Below are 23,528 nucleotides of genomic sequence, written 5' to 3'. Positions count from 1 at the left end.
TTAAGTAGGCCCCATTTGTTTGAGTTACAAAACAGGGACCTAGCTTCGTAGTGTTGGACTTGAGGGTCTTCAAGGTCTTTTCCAATCAAATGATTCTATGGAGGCTCTCAGTGCACTGTGTGTATTTGTGTATTATACATAGGAATCCCCATTCTTAGGCTCAAATATGTGCATGAACACCTTAGTTAAGCAATAATATTTTTCTAAACTATTCTGCATTTAATGTTCAGTTGTTTCTAATTGTGGTGTTTCCATCACCTCCTACACTCTTCTTTGATTTGTATTACCTATATAAAGGCTACCTGCTGACAAGTCGTTCACCTTGGTTTTCTGTTGTAGGAACTGTGCTGACTCTTTTGATTTAGGTAATTTTAAGGAACATTTGACACTGTGTTGCATATTGGCCACAATGGTTAAGTGTAGCTGTCTCATCTGCAGCTTCAGGTTGCCAGTGTCTGTAGATCAGACCATAAAGGGCAAATGCTTTAATAAAGTCTAATACCATTTTGATCCCACTGCTCTAATAATAGATCATGTTTGTACACATACTTATTCTGACATAGAATCCTGCTGAAATAAAAGAGACTTAAATGGACAAAGCAAGGGTCTGCAAGATCCATGCCTTGCTAACATCAGAAGCTATGCCTTGTTTTGAACAAGACTGGATTTGCTTTGATTTCTAGATTAGTGGAGGTTACACTGAGCAGTACATTTAATGTATCTCATAGATTTTCCTGTAATACAGTTGAAACAGAAGTCACTGCTCTAATCATCATTAAAATTCTGTATGCAGATTGGGTCCCCTAGGATATCAGTGTGTAACTAGATACTTCATGAACTAATCAGATTCTGTGAGGAATATGCTATCACTTCAACACATAAGAGTAGAAAGCTTAATCGAAATGGAAAATGTATATATGTTTAAAGTAAAATGCATTTTGAAAAGCCAACCATGGAGAACAAAAACTTTAAAGACATTTTTCAGATTAAACACAGTCAGATCCACGCCAGAGAGTAAGATGATTTGTCATGACTTCATTTATTGTTCAAGAAGATGTTATAGCTGTCACTTCAGTTTATAAGGTTTGTTCCAGTTCTGTTAAAATAGCATCACCATCAGAAATGACTGACTAGTAGGATTTCATTAATGTGATATACATATTTGCCACAGCATACATGCTTTGGAAAGGAATTTTGAAAAGCACCTACAAAAGCATCAGCAGCAGTATCAAGTCTCAAGTAGCAAGACTCAGCTTATTTTGATGCTAGAAACTGGATCTCTGAGGCCCTAGTGCTGCTGTCCATTTAAGAAATACAAGTTGTGCTGACACCGAAGGAGTTTTGCAAGGAATGTGATGTAGGCTGAAGGAGCAGACCTGCTTGCTGTGACAAGTCTGACCAAAAGCATCCCATCCAGCTGGGACAGTGGTAGTGTGGCTCTGGTTGCAGCCAGGCAGTATTTCAGTATAAACTGCCAGCAGAGAGCTAATTGTAGACAAGGGTAGTGCTCATAGAATCATAGAATAACTTGGGTTGGAAGAGACCTCTAAAGGTCATCTAGTCCAGCTCCCATGCAATAAGCAAGGTCATCTTCAACTAGATCAGGTTGCTCAGAGCCTTGTCAAGCCTCACCTTGAGTATTGCCAGGGATGAGGCCTCAGCTACCTCCCTGGGCAACCTGTTCCATATCTTTCACTACTCTCATGGTGAAGAATTTTTTCCTAACATCCAGTCTACGTCTACTCTTCTCTCATTTAAAACAATTGTTCCTCATCCTATCCCTCCAGGCCCTTGCAAACAGTCCATCTACAGCCTTTCTGTAGCCCCCCCTCACATACTGGAGGGTTGCTATTAGGTCTTCCTGGAGCCTTCTCTTCTCCAGGCTGCACAACCCCAGCTCCCTCAGCCTGTCTTCATACGAGAGGTGTTCCAGCCTCATACCTGATCACTTTTGTGGCCCTCCTCTGGACCTGCTCCATCAGGTTTATGTCCTTTGTATTTTGAGGGCTCCAGAGATGGATACAGTACTCCAGGTGAGGTCCTATCAGAGCCACCAAAGTTGTGGAAAATGGTAAATTGTACATGGGCATGTTAAGCAGTATGGTTTTCTCTTGTTTAGAGCATGCAGTGGAATTACTATATTTTATCTGTGAAATGTAATGTCTGGGTCTGTCTGTTGTACTTACATAGCAAAGGAAAGCAAAGAATTTTATAGGTGGATTTGAGAAGAAAAACCGTATTCACGAATATTGTTGATGACCAGAGAAGACTTGAAAAAAAGAGTAGTCCAGAAGGATCATGTGTTCTGTGTCCTTGGCATTTTTCAACTCTTTATTTTACATGGCTGTTAAAGTGTAGGGGGGATGTTTTTGGCTTGGTTTGTTTTTGCCTTTGGTTCTGCAAACTAGATGGTGCACAATTCAGTGTGTGGGGTCAGACTTTCATTATTGGCTCTAGGGATTTATTATGTGCCTAGCTTTTCTAGAGTTACACCAGGACTGCTTTGATGTTCAGAGCCTGCTGATGTCAGTCATCTTAAAGAGCCAGAAGTGAGTGAGGTAGTGGCCAGGCAAGCAGTGAAACAGGAACTATATTTCCTTCAAGTTCCTGGGAAATGCTGGAGAGGTAAAGGCTGCCAGACAACTATAGCATGTTGAGAAAAATGGCAAGGAAGGAGCGTGGTGGGTGATGGTACAGGTCAAAAATTTATATTTACTACAGAAGCATCACTAATGCTTTTTAATATTTTAATATACTGTTATTTTTCTCTGTTGTGTTTTTAGGGTCTCATGACTCATTTAGCTTCTACATTGATGAAGCCTCTCCTGTTGGGCCTGAACAGCCAGAGACAGTCCAGAATTTTGTGTCTGTTTTTGGGACTGTGGCTAAAAAGTTGATGAGGAAGTGGCTTGCTACACAGACCATGAACTTCACCAGCCAGCTGGGGGCAGGTATACGGTATTTTGATCTTAGAATTTCCACCAAGCCCAGAGATCCAGACAATGAACTCTATTTTGCTCATGGTTTATTCAGTGCCAAAGTCAAGGAGGGCCTGGAAGAGATCAATGCGTTTCTCACTGACCATCCAAAAGAAGTGGTCTTCTTGGACTTCAATCACTTCTATGGAATGCAGAAATACCATCATGAAAAGCTTGTCCAAATGCTCAAAGACATATATGGAAACAAAATGTGTCCTGCTATATTTGCCCATGAAGTCAGCCTCCAGTATCTGTGGGAAAAGGAATACCAAGTCCTGGTGTTCTACCACAGCCCAGTGGCTCTGGAGGTACCATTTCTTTGGCCAGGCCAGATGATGCCAGCTCCTTGGGCAAACACAACAGACCCAGAAAAGCTGATCCAGTTTCTTCAGGCATCAATCACTGAGAGAAGAAAGAAAGGCTCCTTCTTTGTATCTCAAGTAGTGCTGACGCCAAAGGCTAGTACAGTGGTGAAGGGAGTTGCTAGTGGTCTCAGAGAGACAATCACAGAAAGGTAAGTTTCTGATGAGTAACCTGTGCTGAATGTGTGCTCTGGTAATGCTGCTTTTCTAATCCTTTTTAAAGAAACTTCGGCAGTTGTGTTTCTTCCATGCTACTGTGTGTAAGTTAGAACTTAGGCATAATCTTAAAATATTTGAAGAGAGATACATTAAAGGAGAAGCTTTTGTATCTTGAAAGACAATCTAAAGTCTTGTGAGATCTTGTGGAATTGGCTTAGTCCTTTTTTTTTTCCCCTCTGAATGGAAGGTTCTTCCTTTTTTTTTTTTTTTCCTTTTAAACATGGTTTCTTACCATGAACACTATACATCTTGCCTTAGATTTCTTTACTAAGGATGTGAAAAATCTACCTGAAAGATTTAAGTCATTTAAGTTTTTATTTATACATCAAGCATTATGGCAGTAATTATTTTTTGGGGGGTCATCAGCAAAGCTTGGCATTGCAGAATTTGCATCTGTGACTACCTCTGTACACCTTAAAGACGTGGTGCTTTTCTCTGCATGCCATTACACAATATAACAAAGATATCAGGACACCATTAGAGAGATTTGCTCGTAAGAGACCTTCATTTATCTTATGGCAAAGAGGTTGCAGACCATTGTAGAGGTTGTGTACATGGAATACTGTGTTGACAGGTCATTAGTTGTTGAATTCCAAAAAAAGCCATCTGTGCAAGGCATGAATTGTTTATACTATTTTGACTTTGATAAATGACAGCCAGTTTTCAGCTCAAAGGCATGTATGTATAACTATGTTCTTGACTACTTGGAAGGAAACCTGAAATTTAACGCCAAGACACAAGAGATTATTTTTTTCCCCTCAAAAAAGACAGAACTACTCCTCATTTGATGATAATCTTGTCAAAAAAAATAAAAAACAAAAAGATGAGTTAAAAGATGCAGCACAATTAGTATAATTTACAGAATTCTTTTCAGTCTTGCTGCAAGAATGTTTCAGTCACTTATAACTATGTAATCCTCACTGAAAGAGACAGGGCAGGTGTTCTAGCTGCACTGTGTTTGCTGCTCTGAACAATCTGGTAATTATTTGCTAAAAGATTATTCTGACCTTTTTAAAATAAATACACAGATCAAAATTCCACTGTTGTGTCCAGGTAGATAACATACCTGCTTTCCTTTGTAGTTGCTGCATAGAGTTACACATTTTATACTATTTTCTGCTTATTAATAAATTCTGGTAAAGACCTTTGCTCTTGGCAGCAGTTTGGTAACCACTCTTGGGTGGAGTTTATCCCTTGCATTGAATTTTGAAGATCTAAATACAAATGTGAAACTAATTCTGGTGCAGGGCTTTTTGTCCTCTGAATTAAATACTACATTTAAGAAATGTTCTTTGGCATTTTCAAATCAAACCCTAGGTCATCTCTTTCCCCCCTCTCCAGCTGTACAGTGTCCAGTTTTGTTTACGTACTGGCTTAATTCTGAAAACAGAGTGTTTAAATCATTTTTGGAACCAATAAAGATAATAGGTTTTGATCTCTGAAGCTGTTGCTCTCAAAATTATTTACCATGAGAAGAGCAATGGCCACCTGAGGGAGAAGCTTTCTTTCATTTGCAGCATTTGTCAGGCCAGGAAACCTGCAAGCAGACACTTTACAGCAATCCATACTCCTTTCTGCTACTTTGTAGGTCACATTGTGAAAGTGACATATACCTCTGTAGCCAACTCAACATGGTTGGTTTAGTAGCTCTTTGTCACAGCAGCTTGTGATGGTGGAGGTCTACATGTTCAGACTGCAGCAGTGCAATTTTCTAGGGCAACATGTTTCAAAAAAGAGAAGTGATGTTGTTCCTCATCCTGTTTCCCACGGGGGAGGGGGGGGGGAAGGAAGGAAGGAAGGAAGGAAGGAAGGAAGGAAGGAAGGAAGGAAGGAAGGAAGGAAGGAAGGAAGGAAGGAAGGAAGGAAGGAAGGAAGGAAGGAAGGAAGGAAGGAAGGAAGGAAGGAAGGAAGGAAGGAAGGAAGGAAGGAAGGAAGGAAGGAAGGAAGGAAGGAAGGAAGGAAGGAAGGAAGGAAGGAAGGAAGGAAGGAAGGAAGGAAGGAAGGAAGGAAGGAAGGAAGGAAGGAAGGAAGGAAGGAAGGAAGGAAGGAAGGAAGAAGGAAGGAAGGAAGGAAGGAAGGAAGGAAGAAGGAAGGAAGGAAGGAAGGAAGGAAGGAAGGAAGGAAGGAAGGAAGAAGGAAGGAAGGAAGGAAGGAAGGGGGGGAGGGGGGGAAGGAGGGAGGAGGGAGGGGGGAGAAACAGTTTCATGCTCCTAAGTCTGAATTCACTAGAAGAAATATCAGTACTCTTTTTCACTGGTAATGCTTGCTCACAGGCTTCATTGCTGTCATCACACATAATAAATACCCTTTGGAACAATAATCTGAAAGAAAGAGAAACTATAAAGTCATCAAGCTTTCTATCTTGCACCAATGCAAGATGGAAAAGCCATTTCTTTTAATTTCTTCCTAGGACCACAGCTTAACATTGAAAAAACTTTATAATGCAGCTTTCATTTTCATTACGTGAATCGCTCTCATGTGTGCATGTTATGGTTCTTGGATTTGATTAAAAACTTTGAAGACTAACAATATGTTTTCAGACTTAACATTCTGTCATGCACAATTCGGATGCCAAGAAATACTCTTTGATTAGCAAACAGTATGTACCAAACGAATTACATTTCCTCTGCTTATTGAATTAAATTCACAGTGAGGCAGCTGCCTTCAGTCTGTCTGAAAGTCTGTCATGAAACAAGCTTTTGATGAGTGTAGAGCTGTTCTTCATAACAATCTAGTTTTTCTGATTTGCAGTGAAATCACTCGTTTTTCCTCTGACACTGGAGACAAGCAGGATATTCTTTTTTTGTCTCTTATGTTGAATAATCCTCTTTCACAGGATGAAAAAATCCTGTGATAATTTTAAAACTTTGGAGAAACAGAAAACGCATACCCAGCCTACTACCACTTGATTTCCAAAATAATTTCAAGGATAATATTCCCTATAGCTCACATGTAACTAAATATTTACCCAGTTTTTTTTTTTACCCATTACCCATTATCTTTTCCCTTAGCAACTAAAACAAATTAAAAACAACTTAAAAACCTGCACATGAGGTTGAACCTTTGAAATGGAGGCAAAGCAGCCACACTTTTAACAAAAGGGGTGGTAAGTAGGCCACAGAAGCTGTCTGGAAAAAAGACATTCTGTTTACAGTCATAAACTAAGCAGGGGCAGATTTATTTAGTTATCTAGCAGGTAATAATTCAATGACAAATAATCCCTCCAGTTTCAAGAAGTAGGATTTTTTTTAGTCAGTTACTAAGGACACGTTCTTTCTCCAAACCGCATCTCAGCCACTGAATTTTTATATTTTTTTGTTGCTGGAAGAGTGGGATATGATTATGATTGTGATCCATGCTTGATACTAAGTGATGCCATTCCTAAACCATTTTATGTTTAAAAAAAAAAACCCAACATAAGTGGCAACTGTACTTACTAATTGTCTGGGTATCCTTCCTGCTTGTCACCTTGGTGTCTGTCTCCATTATGGGCTGCAGAAGAGCAACAGCTTTGGTGAGTTGGTTTGGGTGCAGAACTCTGTGAGCCCATAGCACTGCAAGTGGCTTTTATCTGCCGAGAGGCTTGTGCAGACCTGATCCCTCACTAATTTGTATAGTACAAGCACATTTGTCACTCACTGCATTTGACTTGGGAGGGAGCTGGGGTTTTTTGTTGTCGTTGTTGTTGTTTTTTTCTTTTGTTGGTTTTTTTTTTTTTTTTATATCACAAGGGAATTTAAAGTACTCTGAGCAATAAAGACAAATCCTTAGTATTTCTATTCTTCCTATCCTTCATTATTTTTCTAGCCTTTCCACACAAGGGGCAATCTCAGTTTTCACACACAGAGAAGCACAAAGACCTTGGTTTCACTTGATGCATCTGTCTGCCATATCGCCAGGCCTGCATACTAAAATCCTGATGGGCTGTGTATGCTCAGGTTGGGTTTAGTGACATTTCATCATCAGAGCATCTGTCTGCACAAGGATTTTAGTATTGCATTTAGCATTTTGTTGGGATGTGCTGGGTCATTGTGTCTGATGGCTTTATTCATGAGCCTAGAATAGTAGTAAAGTGTCACAAAATACAAAAGCAAATGATTTTTAATAACATGATTATTTAATAATATATGTATGTATATGTTAGCAGTCTGTGTGATTTAGTCCAGAAAGGAGGTTGACATGGTGATCACCAGCTCTGTGACCACCAGCAAGAGTTTTGGCTTGGCTTTGGGGTTTTGATTTGGGGTAGTTGGCTTGGTGTTTTCTATGGGGATGGGTAGGACTGTCTCACAGTTTTTCCTCTGGCCTGCTTGTAACTTTTATCATGTTATGCAGCAGAACGCTTGCAGTTACAGTCTGTGGTGTGTAACTACTTGTAAAGATATTTTATGTGGTCCCATAATCACACTGAGGACAGTCTAACCATGCATGTACAGAAGGCAGCAAGTGTTTTTCTTCACTCCCCCAGCATCGCTTCTGTAAGCTGTCGCTAACGTCTACTTGTCTCAAAGATTTAATTCTTCAACCTGCACGGCTGCTGTAGTGAAATTGCAAATGGCTCATTAAATCAGTTGTATTTTCTTTGATCTTCCTAACATTACTTAGATCACTAAGGAAACTCTACAGCTAATAAATGGTAACAGGTGCTGAGCCCAGGGGAGATATATTTGTTATTGCTCGGCCTGGGTGTGCCTAGCTGCTTTTAACCTTGATCATGCAGAGAACTGTTCCTTGTTCTCTTCATTTTTAAGGTACAAAATGAGCACAGAGATTTTTACACAAGCCTTACCAGATTTATCCACAAGATAGCTTTCATGCTGATTATGAAATTCTGAAATGCAAGGACACCTAGTACAGCTCTGCAGTCTGAGGAACATTTGTGGAAACAGTAATCCATATGATGAACATCTGTGTCTTTTTTCCCCTCCAAGCTGTTTCTGATGAAACTTATAGGTAGTTGCTTCAAAAAATATTTTTTAAGCTCAGTCAGGACTTTTCTTTATTCTTTCGTAGCTGCCAATAGTGCTTTGGATGGACTGACAACAAGGATCATCTACTGTAATTCCCTCTGAGTAACCTGGGCTTCTGCTTATAGGCAGCATCAGTTGTCCTGGCTTTGCAGTTCTTCTCAGAGTACATCTTTTTTTTCTTTTTTTTTTTTTTTTTAAATTTTTTTAAAGTACAGTGTATTATTCTGCAGGCTTATACTTGTCAGCAACTTTAGCATGTCTGTAGTAGTGTGTTGTGTGTTGGGTTACATGTGCTGTCACACAGATCTCCCCTCCCCTTGCACTGGGGTGCAAGGTCCATCTGGCTGGTCCTTGACCCCTGATACAAGGCAAAACCTCAGATGAGGCTGATCACCAACAGCATCTGGTGTAGAGGGAAGGGGACTGCAACAGTTCTGTGATGACTGCAGCTTGGTCTGTATCCCACAAGAGGAGCACGAGGCACTGCTGGAACTCTCAGTGCACAGTGGTCCAGCATGACCACTGTGGGGAGGTGGAGGGTGAGAGGGAGTGGACTAGGTGATTTTAAAGTCCTTTCCAACCCAAATTATTCTATGATTCTATAACCTCTTTGTTATGGCATGTGTCAACCAAAAAAAATCTGTTCTGGCCTCATTGCAGGAGGATTTTACCTTATTGTTGATGCATCTTCTGTAATCCCTTGCTGTACTTTTACACGCTGCATAATGCATTCTCTAGTGTACCTTTTCTCTAATAGTCTGTGATGTGGTTTATTTCATTTGTGGTATAGCAACCCTAGTTCATTGATGTGAAGCTTTCACTAAATAAAATATGAGAAGTTGCCAGTATTACTGGAAACATGAGACTTTTCACAATGTCTGGTTTTTTTTGGTGTTGATCAGAACCAGTAAGAGCCCTCCAAATCATCAAAACATTTTTGTTTTCAAAGCCAATTTGAGATCATATCAGTTGTATAATGATTATTTTTATATTTATTTTTTAAAGTGTTTGATCTGCTGCTGCTAGATTTGCTAGATGTGGCAGCAAGTGCAGTGATCACAAAACGATTTGTTCTTTTTTCCCATTTATGCAGCTTTTTATTATTGAAAACAGCAGATACCTTGAAGTCTACCATTGTTTTCAGGAATTCATCTTTCAATGTTTTTCTCTAGGGAGTTGTCTATTAAAGCGAAATCATTTATGTCAAAACATCTTAACTTGTACTTCCATTCTGTCTTGTCTTCCTATTTATATTAGTGTTAATTGCTATACTTAGTGCTGGTTCTATATTTGCAGCTTTTCATTTTTGTATTTAGAAATTGGTCTTGAATTTGATAGGAAAGGTCAACATTTTGTAATTCCTTCCTCATTCAAAACAAAATCACATTTTGAAATGCTGGGGCTTATTGCAGTACAGCATTCTTAATTTTGGGCCAGATGTAATTAACACCATAATGGATATTTAGGAGTTAAGTACCCTGATTTGTCTTTCCCTTCATTATCACTGTCTGCAAGCTATAGGATGTCCATTAGCTATAGGGTGAATACCACTGGCCAGGCAAAAGGAGCAGTATTATTAGCAATAATAATTTACCTAATGTTTATTGTAATATACACTGTCAAAGGACAGAGTTCTTCAAGGAAACTCTATCATCTAAGTAATACTGTGGCACATCTCCAGAATTTTTAATTTTTGCAGCACATGTAAGTCAGAACCTAGTTTTAATTTATTTTTTTTTCCTAAGAAAGTTCAGCCTAATTTTTTTGTCCAGAAGTGAAGTGGCCCAATTGTCCTCTTTGAAACATAAAAATTATTTGAAGTCAAAGCAGACAGCATTATAGTAGATGTAGTCTAGAGTTAGAAGTTTGGGACTGTCCAATGTGGAAGAGTCTGACTCAGCCTTATGACTGATCTGAATTTTCCTGTTGGTTGTAATATGTTGCTATTATTTGCATCATCTAATAATTTCAAAGTTGCTGGTTGTAGGGCTCAGTTAAAAGAAAAAAATTACTATTAGCATCTGATTACAAAATCTGCCAGCAATGGATGTTAAAAAGATGGCTAACAGGTCAACAAAAATATCTGCTGGAGGGAAACAAGCAGATTTTATTCCCTACAGTGGATTTCTTCGCAAATTGTGGTTAAGTAAATTGTACTGCTGTTACCTTAGTGACAGGCCCTTGTGAGTTGCTTAAAACAATTGTATTAGTCTTGTTTATCTGCATGTTAAATTTGCTATGTTCCATATAGAGCTTGGAAGTTAGTTTTGAAATGTCACGATTCCTCTTGGAGCCTTCTTTGTGACTCCTGGAGTGACTTGGGAAGATGTTTTGTAATAGCTGTAACAAGTTAACTCATTCAAGCAAAGAGCGATCTGTGTAATCTCTATAGCAAAATCGCTCAAGGACTGGCATGAATGTTGCACACATTAATGCAGATCAGTGAATACAGTGGTTTAGAGTAGAGAGCAACAAACACCATGCTCTTATCTAAAAATGGCAGGGGAATTATCTGAATCCCCCCCCTCCCCCAAGCTTTCAGGTGAAGGCAAGACTGAAGAGCTTAACTGGGAAGAAGTGAGAGCTGAAGGTGGTCAAGGGAAGGTAGTATAAATGTTGAGGTTTTTCCAAAGGTGGATGATGTCAAACAATCTTAATTTGTTTTTTTAACTACTTCTATGGAAATAAAACAGGAAAATTTGTGTACTTCAGTAATGCAGCTGGTAAAGTGTTAAGTAGAATATTATCAACCAAAATGGAATTTGGGAATCAGTAATGTAATTGGAACTGTACCAGATTGGAAGTACCAAACTGAAAATAAGGTAATCATAGAATTGTTCTGGTTGGAAAAGACCTTTAAGATCAACAAGTTCCACCATTAACCAAACCCTACTGACTCCAGTGCTAAACCATATTCCTAAGCATCATATCTACTAAATCTTCAAATCTTCTAAACACCTTCAAGGATGGTAATTCTGCTTCCTCCCTGGCCACCCTGTTCCAGTGCCTGAAAACCCTTTTAGTGAAGAAGTTTCTTCTCATATCGAATCTAAACCTCCTGTTGTGACACATTTCCTCTCATTCTGTCACATGTGTCTTGGGAGAAGAGACTGACACCCACCTGGGTCCAACCTCCTGTAAGGTAGTTGTAGAGAACAATAAGGTCTCCCCTCAGTCTCTTCCTCTCCAGGCTGAACAACCCTGATTACTTCAGCTGCTCTTCATGGTACTTGTGCTCTACACCCTTTATAAGCTTCATTGCTCTTCTTTGGACATGCTTCAGCACCTCAATGTCCTTCTTGTAGTGAACACAGTACTCAAGGTTTGGCCTCACTAGTGCTGAGTATAGGGGCAGAATCATTGCCCTCCACTGCTGGCCACATTATTTCTGGTAACAGCCAGGATGCTGTTGGTCTTGGCCACCTGGGCACACTACTGGCTCATATTCAACTGGCTGCCTGTCAACACCTCCAGGTCCTTTTCCTCTGGCTAGCTTTCTAGCCACTCTTGCCAGGCCTGCAGTATTGCCTGGGATTGTTGTGACCCAAGTGCAGGACCCAGCACTTGACTTTGTTGAACCTCAGACAGCTAGCCTTGGCCCATCAGTCCATCCTGTCCAGATCCTTCTGTGAAGCCTTGCAATCCTCAATCAGATCAATACTCCCACCCAGCTTAATGTCATCTGCAAAATGACAGGTTGCCCTCAATCCCCTCATCCAGATCATTAATAAAGATATTAAACAAACATGGTGCCAACACTGAGCCCTGAGCAGCGTTCTTCAAAGAGCCTGGTACTCTAATATTTCCATGAAGGAGATTGGATTCAGCTGTAGGAGACTGTTAATGGAGTTTGTTCATGACACAAAGTAAGAAGCTATCATCATAAGAGAGGAAAGCTGGGGGGTATCATACATCAAGAACTGGCTGCCTGCAGTATTTAGAAATGAGATGGAATTCAGTGGTATAAAATGCAAGGCTATAATCATGGGAGCATCTCATCAGCTGGGGAAGCCAAGATGCTGGAGTGTCCTCCATGGCTGGCTGAGCCCTCAGTAGAAAATACATGGGAAAAAAAGCAGTGTCCTCTTGATATGCACCAAAGCCTTTCCAGCATGCACAGAAAGGCGGTGGCATTACTGCCCACAGTGCAGCAGGTAGGATATCCTTTTTGGTATACTGTGCAATTCTGGTCATCCATATTCTGGGGAGTAGATTGCCACAGAAGCAGTGAAGGACTACTAACCAGGATAATCAGGGAATGAATTGCTGAAGACATTGAGAGAGCTTGTCTTGTTTACCCTAGCACAATGAAGCCTGAGAGACTCTGTGATTACTGTCTGTAAATAGCACAGATGAATGAAAATGAGGGAGGAAAAAGAACAGTTTCAGCTGAAGGCCAGTGATCTCACCAGAGTAACAGTTATACACTGACTATGTTTAGGTTGGAAGTGAGAAAAAGGCTCCCTGCCATGTGAGCAGTGAAGTTTTCCAACAGTCTTGCAGCTGGAAAAGCAGGAGCAAGAAAGCTGACTGCTTTTAAGAAGAGTTCTATGAACTTTGAAAGAGGAGCAGAGATCATTAGCAGATTCCTCCCTTTTATGGGAGAATATCATGACTGCTAACCTTTTCAAAGAATTCTGTGCACAGCACTTGTCCATGCCATTTGTTTTGCCACTGGAGATGGGAGGACAGCACCACAGGGCACAGTGTTCCTCTACCTGCTGGGCTGTGCTTGTGGCAGCACAGGAAATGGTCTGGTCCAGAGGCATGTGAGGAGCCACCACCCTGGGATGGGGAGGCATGCACCTTTGGGGCTATTTGCTGTGGAGAAGCTCAAGAAGCCTATGCTACAGGAACAAATCTGCCTGATGTGAGACCACCTTGGCAGAAAAGATAGCCTGGTGAGCTTGTCTCTCCCAGCTGAAGCCACCACAAACATTTCTCACTGTGAAAGAGCAGTGGCTGTTCTGTAAAATCACCTGGGTACTGTATTTGACATAATTATAATTGGTTTTATATACAGAGTTTATCATGTGAATGCTTTGGGCTTGTTAACTGGGTTGTGAGGAGAGCAAGTGGAAGGAATGAGGAATAGCTCAGGGAAGGCTGCTGCTGGTACATGATTCACAGCAATGCCCAGGATGCTATTTAGGAAGATACTGCCTGTGGGATGCAGCTGATTAACAAAACTGGTTTAGCTGTGTGTGTGAGGCCAGAGCTAGAAGCCAGAGAGTGTACAAAGGATAATAAGCAGCTTAGCCTCCCTCTCTGGTGAGCTGAAGCAGCTGTTGTAGAGGAGCTAGTGGGTGTGTGACAGTCCTGAACCCTGCAGCCTGAAGTCCGGGTGCTGGGCTGGGGTTGCTGGGTGGATAACCATTGGTGGCACTGTCAGAAGTGTAGTCAGGACCCTCAGTGCCATCTCTCTGTCATAGGGGAAATGGTAAAAGTAGCTTTGCAGAAGGCTTGGTGGAGAAAGAAGTGAGGTGGATTCATTCCATGCTAAAAGATGGTTGCTAGTATAATCAGTGGAAACAGCAGCAGGAGGGGAAGTGGTGCCTCAGGTGGAGAGGTACTGCAGAGAGGAATTTTGATGCTAAACAGGAATTTACTGGAAAGACAGTTTTGTGAGCACTGTTGATATTGCTTGTAAAATGTGATGACTAAATATATTTGAGGAAGTTATGTAGGAAACATTTCATCTTGATATTTTCTAACTTAGTTTTAGAAATACTTTGACAGTCAAAATGTTTTGGCAGTTTCAAAATAACATTATTTCAAAATGACCCCGTTTAAAATTATTTAAATTTTAGAAGACAGAAAAATTATGAAAATAATGTTTAATTTGCTGTGTTGAACATTAACTAGACATTTAATTTTTTTAATTAACTGAAAAATTGTATGTTGATTTATAATTTTGCCCCCTACCATCTGATTTCCTGACTCATTTTAATTACAACATCACTCAAATCAGAGCTGAAATTATGCTCAAGTTCTGCTATTTGGATGAGCAGCCTGAAGCTCTTACTTTATTCTCTACTTCTTGCTACCCTGGTAGCAGCAGTGTAAAAAAATTGCTTTTTCCCTGTATCTTTTTCAAAGGAAATTATTTTTCTCATAATTTTCCATTTAAACATTTTTCTGCTTGCTGGTGTTTCTCAAATGAAGCAGATTTCCACCTTCTCTAAAAAATCAGAAAAGAATCCTGTTTCTGGAAATGCTGCAAGACTTTTCTGCAACTTTCTGGGATTCGAGTATGGCTACTTGCTTTGCATTTTCCCATATTATATTCAATATCAATTATTCCACAGTTTTTCTGTCTGAATAGTATATTGTGGTATATACTGAGCAAGTTACTATGGCAAAGAGCTGTATTCAGTTTTGTATACTTGGTCATCTGTTTTCTGCTACTGCAGACTGACTTTGATCTTCACTTGATGGGACAAAATAACTGGAACAAATTAGAGCTCTTTATCTGAAAGAAAATGGAAATTGCTTTGCTCTGTATTCAATAGAAAAGGATTCAATAAAAAAGGATTCAAATATAGGTGAGAGTTTAATTTTGAAGCATCTGTAGGAAGAAAACATTAATTTTGTAGCCTACACCATTAGACTGTAAGAAATAGTACATATTTTACCTATTCAAGTAATTTAATTTTATTGTAATATCTGTTTCAGTGGAAACTGCAATGATGTGTGAAATTGTTACAGGCCATGTAGGAGTCATAGTCTAGGCTGCCAGAGTTTTCTTAAATGAACTCTGCCTGCTGCAGTGTTCTGGACTCTGGCTGCTCTTCTTTCCCTGATAGTTATACATACCTTTTTGCTAACTTTTCTAGTTAGTAAAAAATGCTTTCCATTCATATTTGCTCTGCTAATATATCTGTGTTCCAAGTTTCTGAGCAAGACAAAACACTGGTAAAAATCACCTCTTCTCTTTGCTCTGGTAAATACTGTGTCATTGTTCTCCTTGTTTAATTTCAGAGTGTTTCCTCCACACACCCATTCTTTTTATTGATTTTTAGTCTCTCTGATTTCTTACATCATTCAAGAATGTGAGTTTTGTAATAATGGGCTGAGCTATCAGCAGCAAGTGAAACTCCATGTCTGGAGTCCCTTACCAAGTGCTTCAGCAGCTTAACTGATACTTGGTTAAGGTGTGGTGACAACCCTTGGAGAAAATTAAGCCCTTTGCTAAGTTTTCTCTGTGCAATAAGTTCCAGAGCTTGTTTCCATAGTCCACACTTGTAACTTCTCTGAATTTCTTCTCATTTCTTCAACAGCCAGATTTCTGTGTGGAACTGGGACCCGAACTGACTGTCTCAAACACATGGAAGCAGCTGTGTAAATGAGTGCCCAGGCTTATCTCTGGGTCACAAAATGTTGAAAGGAATGACAGATCTCTCTGGTGCCTTCTGTTTTCTTACTTTCGCCACTGTTATGAAAATGGGAGATGTTTCTCCCCAGTGTGATTGCTAATGACATAACTTCTCAGAGGAGCAGTTGATGAGCTTGTCTAAGAGGATCTGCTCGATCACTGAGGAAAGCTAGGCTTCCAACACAGGCACTGGCAGGGAAGGCAGTAGTTTTCCTGCTTATCCATGGACTGTCATGTATTTGTTCATAGTAGCATAACTATATGTGTTACAATGCCTTCTTCAGTCATGATGTAAAAACTAAATGCATTACTCTTATGTGGTAGCAGTTAAAACTTCTAGCTCTGGTATTGCCCACTACATTGGCAAAAAAATTAACCAAAATACTAGACTTGCCTCATTAATGAGATCTTTTGTTCTACAGAGTTTACTGTCTCCTTTCCCAGCTGTCTGGCATTCCTAATGTTATTAGTTAATGTCCCAGGTACAATGGCTAAAAACATGGAATCAGGAAAAAATAGGTTTTTTAACATTAATCATCTCCAGAATTTCCATTTGCTACTTTCAGTATCTCATTGCAATTTTATACAAGCATAGAGGTGTAGGTTCAATTAATTCAGCTGAAATAATCTTTGAAAAAAGGACAGGGAAGGCCCCTTTAAGCTCATTTCTGCCACCCCCTTAAAAATGAAACCCAGAAAGCCAACTGCTCTATAGGAGAGAAAGGCACCTGGCCCCTGGTGATTCTCCAGAAAGCACCTGGCTCATGGTGACTCTCCAGAGTACAGTGCTATGATCAGTTACATTAAAATATTTATCTAACCCCAGCACAGTAGTCTGATCAGATGCATTCCCAAAACTTTATAAAGCAATTGGAGGTGACTGAGTTGTAGATAAGCATTTCAGAAGAATAAATCCAGGGCTTTTGGATGTTAATGTGAGTAGTTCTCGCAACATGACATCTTATGCAGTGTAAAGTCCATTCCCACCTGTGTACCTTTGAGACTATTAATAACAAAATTTAACCCAGCATCACCCACATTTTCTGGTTCTGGTCTGCCTGCCATGGTAGTGCCAATTTTATGGCCACACTGCTGCTGCCTAGAAAGAATCTGATGGGTAGGGACATGAATCTAAACTGTTCCTTCCCAACCTGTTCATTTTAAGATCATGTAAATCTCTGTGCTTTTGTTTATTTTTTCCCTTGGTCAATTCAGCAATTTTTGGACGTCCTATTGTAAATCAAGTGTCATCAATTATTTGGGCTATTTGGGACAGAGGGATAGCAAAAACTATCAGTTGGTTTCTGTTAATCCAGACCATTTCCATGTTCTGATTTTTTGTTCTCTCAGCACAACTAAGAGAATGGTAAATTGTGAGGGAGCAGAAACAAGCAGCTGGCACGTAAAAAAAGAGGACCTTTTTGACTAGTTTTACCACAGAGAAAATTGTGGTAGAATGATGTACTCTGGAATGGTACCCAAGGCTCATGGTCTGCACGGGAAGCCTGTTAAGTGATTAACAGTAAAACATTAGTGGGTCTAGAGTGAGGATGTAGTGAACACTTGAGCAGCATGCTTTAATGCTGTTATTTTTGGAGGGATTTATTTTCGGGTACTCTGGTTGAAGCTAATGAGGATGTGTAATGGAATGTATGTAGGTGGTCTAGATAAAGAGGAAGGTTGTGAGATCTTCATCACTGGGGCCTTGCAAGTACTGATTAAATTGAACAGGTAGCAGAAGTGGCTTGTATGGTTGATCTTTGTGTAGTTGATCCTGCCTAAGGGTGGGCTGGATGAACTTGAATGGCTTTTCAAGGTTCTTAGCAGTCTGGATTTTTATGATTCAGTGACACGAGACATCCACTTCTCCCACTGGAGCAATGAATTCTCAGCATCCTTGAAAAGCCAAAGTCAGGTGTGCTGAATTACAGCTGCAGAATTAATCAGTGTTCTTGCAAACATGCTTAAAATTGGATTGAGAAGAGAAACTAAAGAGCATGGGGATTCAGATTTAGGCTTGTGTGAGTACATCCTCCTGCAGAGGAGTGCTGTTTTCCTTGAAAAAGAAAACCCATTTGTTAAAGGCTGCAGGTAGGAACCGTGTTTGCTTTGCTGGGACAGGGTGGAATAACACATGTCACTTTGCCCTGGAGCAAGTGGACCTGCTTCAGTTCTCCCTGGTGCTTACTGGTAATGGGTGCTTAATGCCAGGCAACACTGCATTCAGTATATGAGACCCGTTTCTCACTCTGGGTTAGGTTGTAGTGGCTCCCTGCACTTCAGAAAAAAAACCAAAAAAACCTCTTCTCTGCCTTTAGTGAGCAAACTCTGCCTGAGCAGCAAAACAGCCTTTTTGAACACAAAGCTTCTTTGCCTCCTCCTCTCCCTTGAAAATTCTGTAGAGAGGAGAAGCTGTTTTATCACAGAAGATCCTGTCTTGAAGCACTGCTGTACTTAGTCTTCTGTCATATTATAACACTTTGGTGACTCAAACTTTTAAAAAAAACCCAACCACCCCTCTGACCTAAAATAGCCCAAGAGCCCAATTTTTTTAAAAGGTAATTTTAGTGCAATTAGTTAGGTCATATTTTCTTTCTGAAAGCTTCAAATGGGAGTCACAGTTTTGCTGCTTGAACTGAAGCTACTTGAATGTTTAATTACTATTTTTAAACAAAATTCAGGACTGTTGGAGTCCAGTTGAGATCTTTGGTAGATTTAAAAAATAATAAAAATAGATAGTAGATAAAAAAAAAAATGTTTTGGAATGCTTTGGAAAGGACTAAAGGGCTATGCTTGTCTTATAGTCAATGGCAGTGTTTCTCTGCTAAGTTCTTTAAAGCATCGTAAAATGGCTCCTGAAACAAGACAAAAACTTAAAAAGAAATGTTGACACATTTCTGTTTAAACGAGCAACCAAAGAGAAGAAGGAAAATGGAGGTAATAAAATATTTGTCAAAGCTGAGCCCGGATTTTACTGGGTTGCAAATGAGAGTCACTATAGCAATCTATATGAGAAAATATACAGCTCCTCAGAAAAAAACCACTAGAAAGGGTGATATAGGGCATGTTAGCATGCATGATGTAAGCCATCTTGGTACCCAAGCCATGCCCAAATGATTAGTGCCTCTGACTGGCCTAGTGAGGTGTCACCTGGTGGTAAAGGCCTTGGTATCAGAAGAAATATAGTCACATTAAATATCTCTGCACAATGCAGTGGCACTGCCCAGGTTAGGTGGCTCCCTAGTTCCCAGATCTTCTCTACTGTCCTTATGTAACTCGGAGAAGAGGACACTAAGGAACAACCTCATCATCCTGTCTTGGCTTCATGAACAAAGATTTCAGAAGGGCTCTCTCTCCCCATGCTTGCCGCAAGCACACTGGTGGCTGATAACGGCAATGGGGGACAGGCTGTGTGGCTGCAAAAGGCATAGCAGAAAGTGTCCTGTGAGGGGACAGGCACGGCAAAGTTCTTTCTGTGCTGTCCTTTCTCCTCCAGACTGATTCTATGTGTGTTCTCAAAGGAGGCACCAGTGTTATGGATGCAGTGTCTCCATGTCTCCCAACTGGAGGCCAGAAGGGACAACTGAAGGCAGTCAGTATGGCCAAAGCTGAGGGACTGTTACAGGGAGTCCTTGTATCTCCTCTTTGGGGCTCCTCTGTTGCAGCGGTCAGTGGCAAGCTCACCACAGAGCACAATCTTAGGGAGGTGGTGATCCTCCATCCTGGAGACCTGCCCTGCCCAGCACAGCTGTGTCCTCAGTATCATGGCCTCAGTACTGGTGACCCCTGCCTGTTCAAGGACAGTGACATTAGTCACACAGTCAGTCCAGTGAATGCTTAGCATTGTAGGGAGGTAGCACTGATGAAAATGTTCAAGGAGTAGCAGGTGGTGGGAGTAGATGACTCATGATTCAGACCCATATAAAAGTGTGGACAGTACAGTGACTCTGTAGACATCAATCTTTGTACTTTTCTTCAGCTGTTTATTGCTCCAGACTCTTTTATGAAGTCTTCCAAATGCACTGTGTGCCTTTGCTAATCTGTTGTCTATCTCTTTGTTGATCTTGGCATCCGAGGAAATAATGCATCCCAGATAGCTGAACTGCTGGACTGGCTTAAGCTCTGATTTGCCTATGGTGATGTGGGGATGATGGAAGTCTTCCTGTGGTGCTGGCTGGTAGAGAACTCCTGTCTTCTGCAAGCTGACTTCCAGCCCAAAAAGATCTGCAGCCTCTGCAAAGCAGGATGTTAAGCACTGCAGAGCTGCTTCTGTCTGAGCAATGAGGGCGGCATTGTCAGCGAAAAGCAACTCTGGGACCTGGTGATTTAGGGTCTTGGTGTGGGCCTTCAATGGCCTTAGGCTGAATAAGCTCCCCTTGGTACCATATTGGATGTGAATGCCATTTTCTTCATCAAGGTCTGCCATGGCCCTTTGGAGCATCGTGCTGAAGCAGATTGTGAGTAGAGTGGGTGTGAGAACACAGCCTTGTTTCACACCATTGATTATTGGGAAGGATTCAGAGAGTGCATTACCATATCTGACGTGGCCCTGCTGATCCTCATGTAGCGGGACGGTCATTTTGAGGAACTTGGGGCACCATCCTAATCGTTCCAAGATTTGCCACAGGCCCTTTCTACTCAGTGTCAAAAGCTTTAGTGAGGTCAATTAATGTCACGTAGACCTTTGTTGTGTTCCCTGCACTTTTCTTGCAGTTGTCTGAGAACAAATACCATGTCTGTGGTACTCCTATGGGCTCTGAAACCAGACTGGCTTTCAAATAGAACTTGCTCTGCTACAGTAGGTGCTAATCTGTTCAAAAGTATTCTTGCAAGGATTTTTACAGCAATGGAGAGCAGAGTTATACCTTGGTAGTTGGAGAAGTTTGACTTTTCTCCTTTCTTCATGTACAGGGTGATGATGACTGCATCACAGAGATCTGATGGTAATTTGTCTTGTTCCCAGCAGCTCACAAGGAACTTGTGAAATTTAGCATGAAGTGCTTGGCCTCCATGCTTCCGTAGTTCAGATGGGATTCCATCAACCCCAGCTGCCTTGCCAGTTTTCAGTTGCTTTATAATCTTAAGAGTCTCTCTCAAAGCAGGGGCTATGTCCAATTCAGTTTTCACCAGTTGTTGTGTAAGGTGCTGAATTGCTGAGCCTTGGACTACACAGCTGGGCACTGAAGACAGTCTGAAAATGTTCAGACCATCGGTTCAGGATGGAGGTTTTATCTGTCTGAGGCATTTGACCATTTGCATTGAGCAGGGGGCTTAGACCTGGTGTGTGGATCCATACAGTGCTTTCAGCACTTCATAGAGCCCTCTGTGGTCACCCCTAGCTGTGCATAGTTCAGTCTTTTCTGCTAAGTTGGTCCACCACTTGTTCTGGATGTCTCAAAGTTTCTGTTGGAGCTTACTGCATGCAAGATGAAAGGCTGCTTTTCTTCCATGGCAAGATGGCTGAGCAAGGAGCTTGGGGAGTGGTTCTCTTCTTTTTCAACAATTCTTGCATCTCTTGGTTGTTTTCATCAAACCAGTCTTTGTTTTTCTTTGAGGAGAACCCTAGGGATTCTTCAGAGGACTGCAGGATGCTATTTTTAATGTGTTGCCAAAGTGCTTCAAGAGAGGGATCTATGGGATGATCTAAATGTCTAGCTTGAAGTTTTACCTGGAAGCTGTTTCTCACTGTATCTTTTTGAAGATTGTTAACTCTGAGCCTCCTCCTTGGGATGCCACCCCTCAGGTTTGAGCTTAAAGTACAGGGTAGGTTTGCATTGTACAAAGTAGTGGTCTGTGTGGCGTTCTGCACTGGGCATTGCTGGGGTGAGATGGACATCACCAACATTTCTCTGACACACTAAGACACAGTCAATGAGGCTGCTGGGTGGATCTGGCCAGTGGTTCTGGGGTGCAGGAGTGGATTGGGACTGGACCATGGCCCTTCCCACAACTTCTTGCATGTCCTTCCATGTTATGTCCTGTCACAATGCTTTCAACCCCTGCTCTCTCACCCTCCTTGACTTGAGAGGGAGTAGTCTGGTACCTCCTAGCTCTCAGACTGTGCAAATAAATGATACATTCCACAGAAAAAAATTCTCCCAGATTACTGATCCCAGTCCACAGTCAAACCCAAGTTACGTGGAATTCTTCTCTTTCTCCACCAATGCTTGAGCCCCTGAGTCTTGTGGCTTTCACCTCCCTGCCCTGGTTGTACCACTAGCTCTCCTTTACTGCTGGACACATGGAAAGAATTGACTTCAGATGCTGGTTTGTGGGACAGAGCTGCACTGATCTGGCAGTATTGGATCTGGCCATCCCCAGCCCAGGGTAGGGGAGCTGCAGGAGGATGAAAACAGTGCCTTAGGTAGTGGGATGAGAGGGAGAGACTCCACTCTTCCTCCCCACACAGGTTTTGCTGAGGCACGCACCTTCCCTCCTCTCAGTCTCTGTGCTAAGGCACGCAGCACCCTTCTGTGTGTGTGTGTGTCTCAGTGTTAAATGGTGACTTTTCAATCCTTAAGAGTTGGAATTGATTTCTTCCAAGAACTGGGACTGTGGGTGCCAGGGCTGGATTTCACAGGTGTGGGACTCTGATGACTTCAGTGAGTTTAAGGGCTGACAGTGTCCTGCATCTCTCAGCTTTTGCAGCTGCCTGGGTCTTTTTTTGTCACACATCAACATACGACTTTTCATCTTGTATGCCCTTCTAAAAATTTGCTCATGGTTCTGGAACCTCAAACTGATCAGGAGGACTTCTGATCGACTCATGCAGCTTTCACTACATTATTTACCGAGGTGACAGCTGAAGCACAGGAGGTCCAAAAGACCTGAGTTCCCCCTCAAGAGTGCTAGAACTTGCCCTGCATGCATTTTCAATACTGCCATAGATGTTTTAATTACAAACATGACCCTGTTTTATTAGGAAAACCCATTACACCAACACAATGGAGCTGTGGATGTTGTTACAGTATGACTGCACTGCTATAGTTAGCAGGTAGCAGTAGAGATTACTAATCTTGAGTGAGTATCTAAATGTGTGGCCCATACTCACATGCTAGGGCTGTTCTCAACCCTTGCTGGTTGGTACCAATGGTACTAGAACTTCTGTGAGACCTTTAAGCACAGGAGAACCAGGATCTGCCTGACACATGGGCAGTGGTGCTATCAGTGTTTGCAAGCTGTGAGGTTTCACATGCTCATGCACAACATAATTTCTCCACATTGCAAGAGGATCTGTGAAAGCCATGGTGCATACTGGGTTTTTGTGAGCACAGTCATGGAGGTGGCTGCCACACAGCATGGTTTGTGTTCCTTTGACTAAAAAAACTTAATGAGAACAATTGCTAGTTTGAGTCATGCAAAGACTGGAAATTAGGAGGAAGAGAGAACAAGGTTTGTGCTTCTATCACAAAGGCATCCTGATTAATATTAAGGCAGGTTCATTCTAGTAATTATTGTGAGATACTTGTACAAAACGGAGCAATGTGTAGTTTCTTAGTCATGGATGTAATCCACTTGAAAGATTGTACTTTGGGAGGAATATGGTCTGTATGGGGGTTCATATTAATTTTTATCATAAACAAGAGTTGCATAGCCTAGATCAGTTCTTTCAGGTTACTGGAAT

At 41.2% G+C, this 23,528-nt stretch overlaps 1 protein-coding gene and 1 long non-coding RNA gene across 2 annotated transcripts in view; one reads left to right on the top strand and one right to left on the bottom strand.

The window, feature by feature from the left end:
- LOC115599883 overlaps positions 1 to 23,528 on the bottom strand; it is a 94,031-nt gene that overhangs the window by 35,595 nt on the left and 34,908 nt on the right. The window lies entirely within an intron of this gene.
- Positions 1 to 23,528, top strand: part of PLCXD3 (phosphatidylinositol specific phospholipase C X domain containing 3) — a 76,918-nt gene that overhangs the window by 50,912 nt on the left and 2,478 nt on the right. Inside the window, exon 2 of the mRNA XM_030467104.1 lies at positions 2,784 to 3,492. Within this exon, the coding sequence (XP_030322964.1) occupies positions 2,784 to 3,492 (709 nt within the window). The remainder of the gene's footprint in view (positions 1 to 2,783; positions 3,493 to 23,528) is intronic.

The sequence above is a fragment of the Calypte anna genome, chromosome Z (assembly GCF_003957555.1).
Source record: "Calypte anna isolate BGI_N300 chromosome Z, bCalAnn1_v1.p, whole genome shotgun sequence".
Lineage (NCBI taxonomy): Eukaryota > Metazoa > Chordata > Aves > Apodiformes > Trochilidae > Calypte > Calypte anna.
Note: the sequence above shows the minus strand (reverse complement) of the source record. Positions and strands in the feature narration are given on the sequence as shown.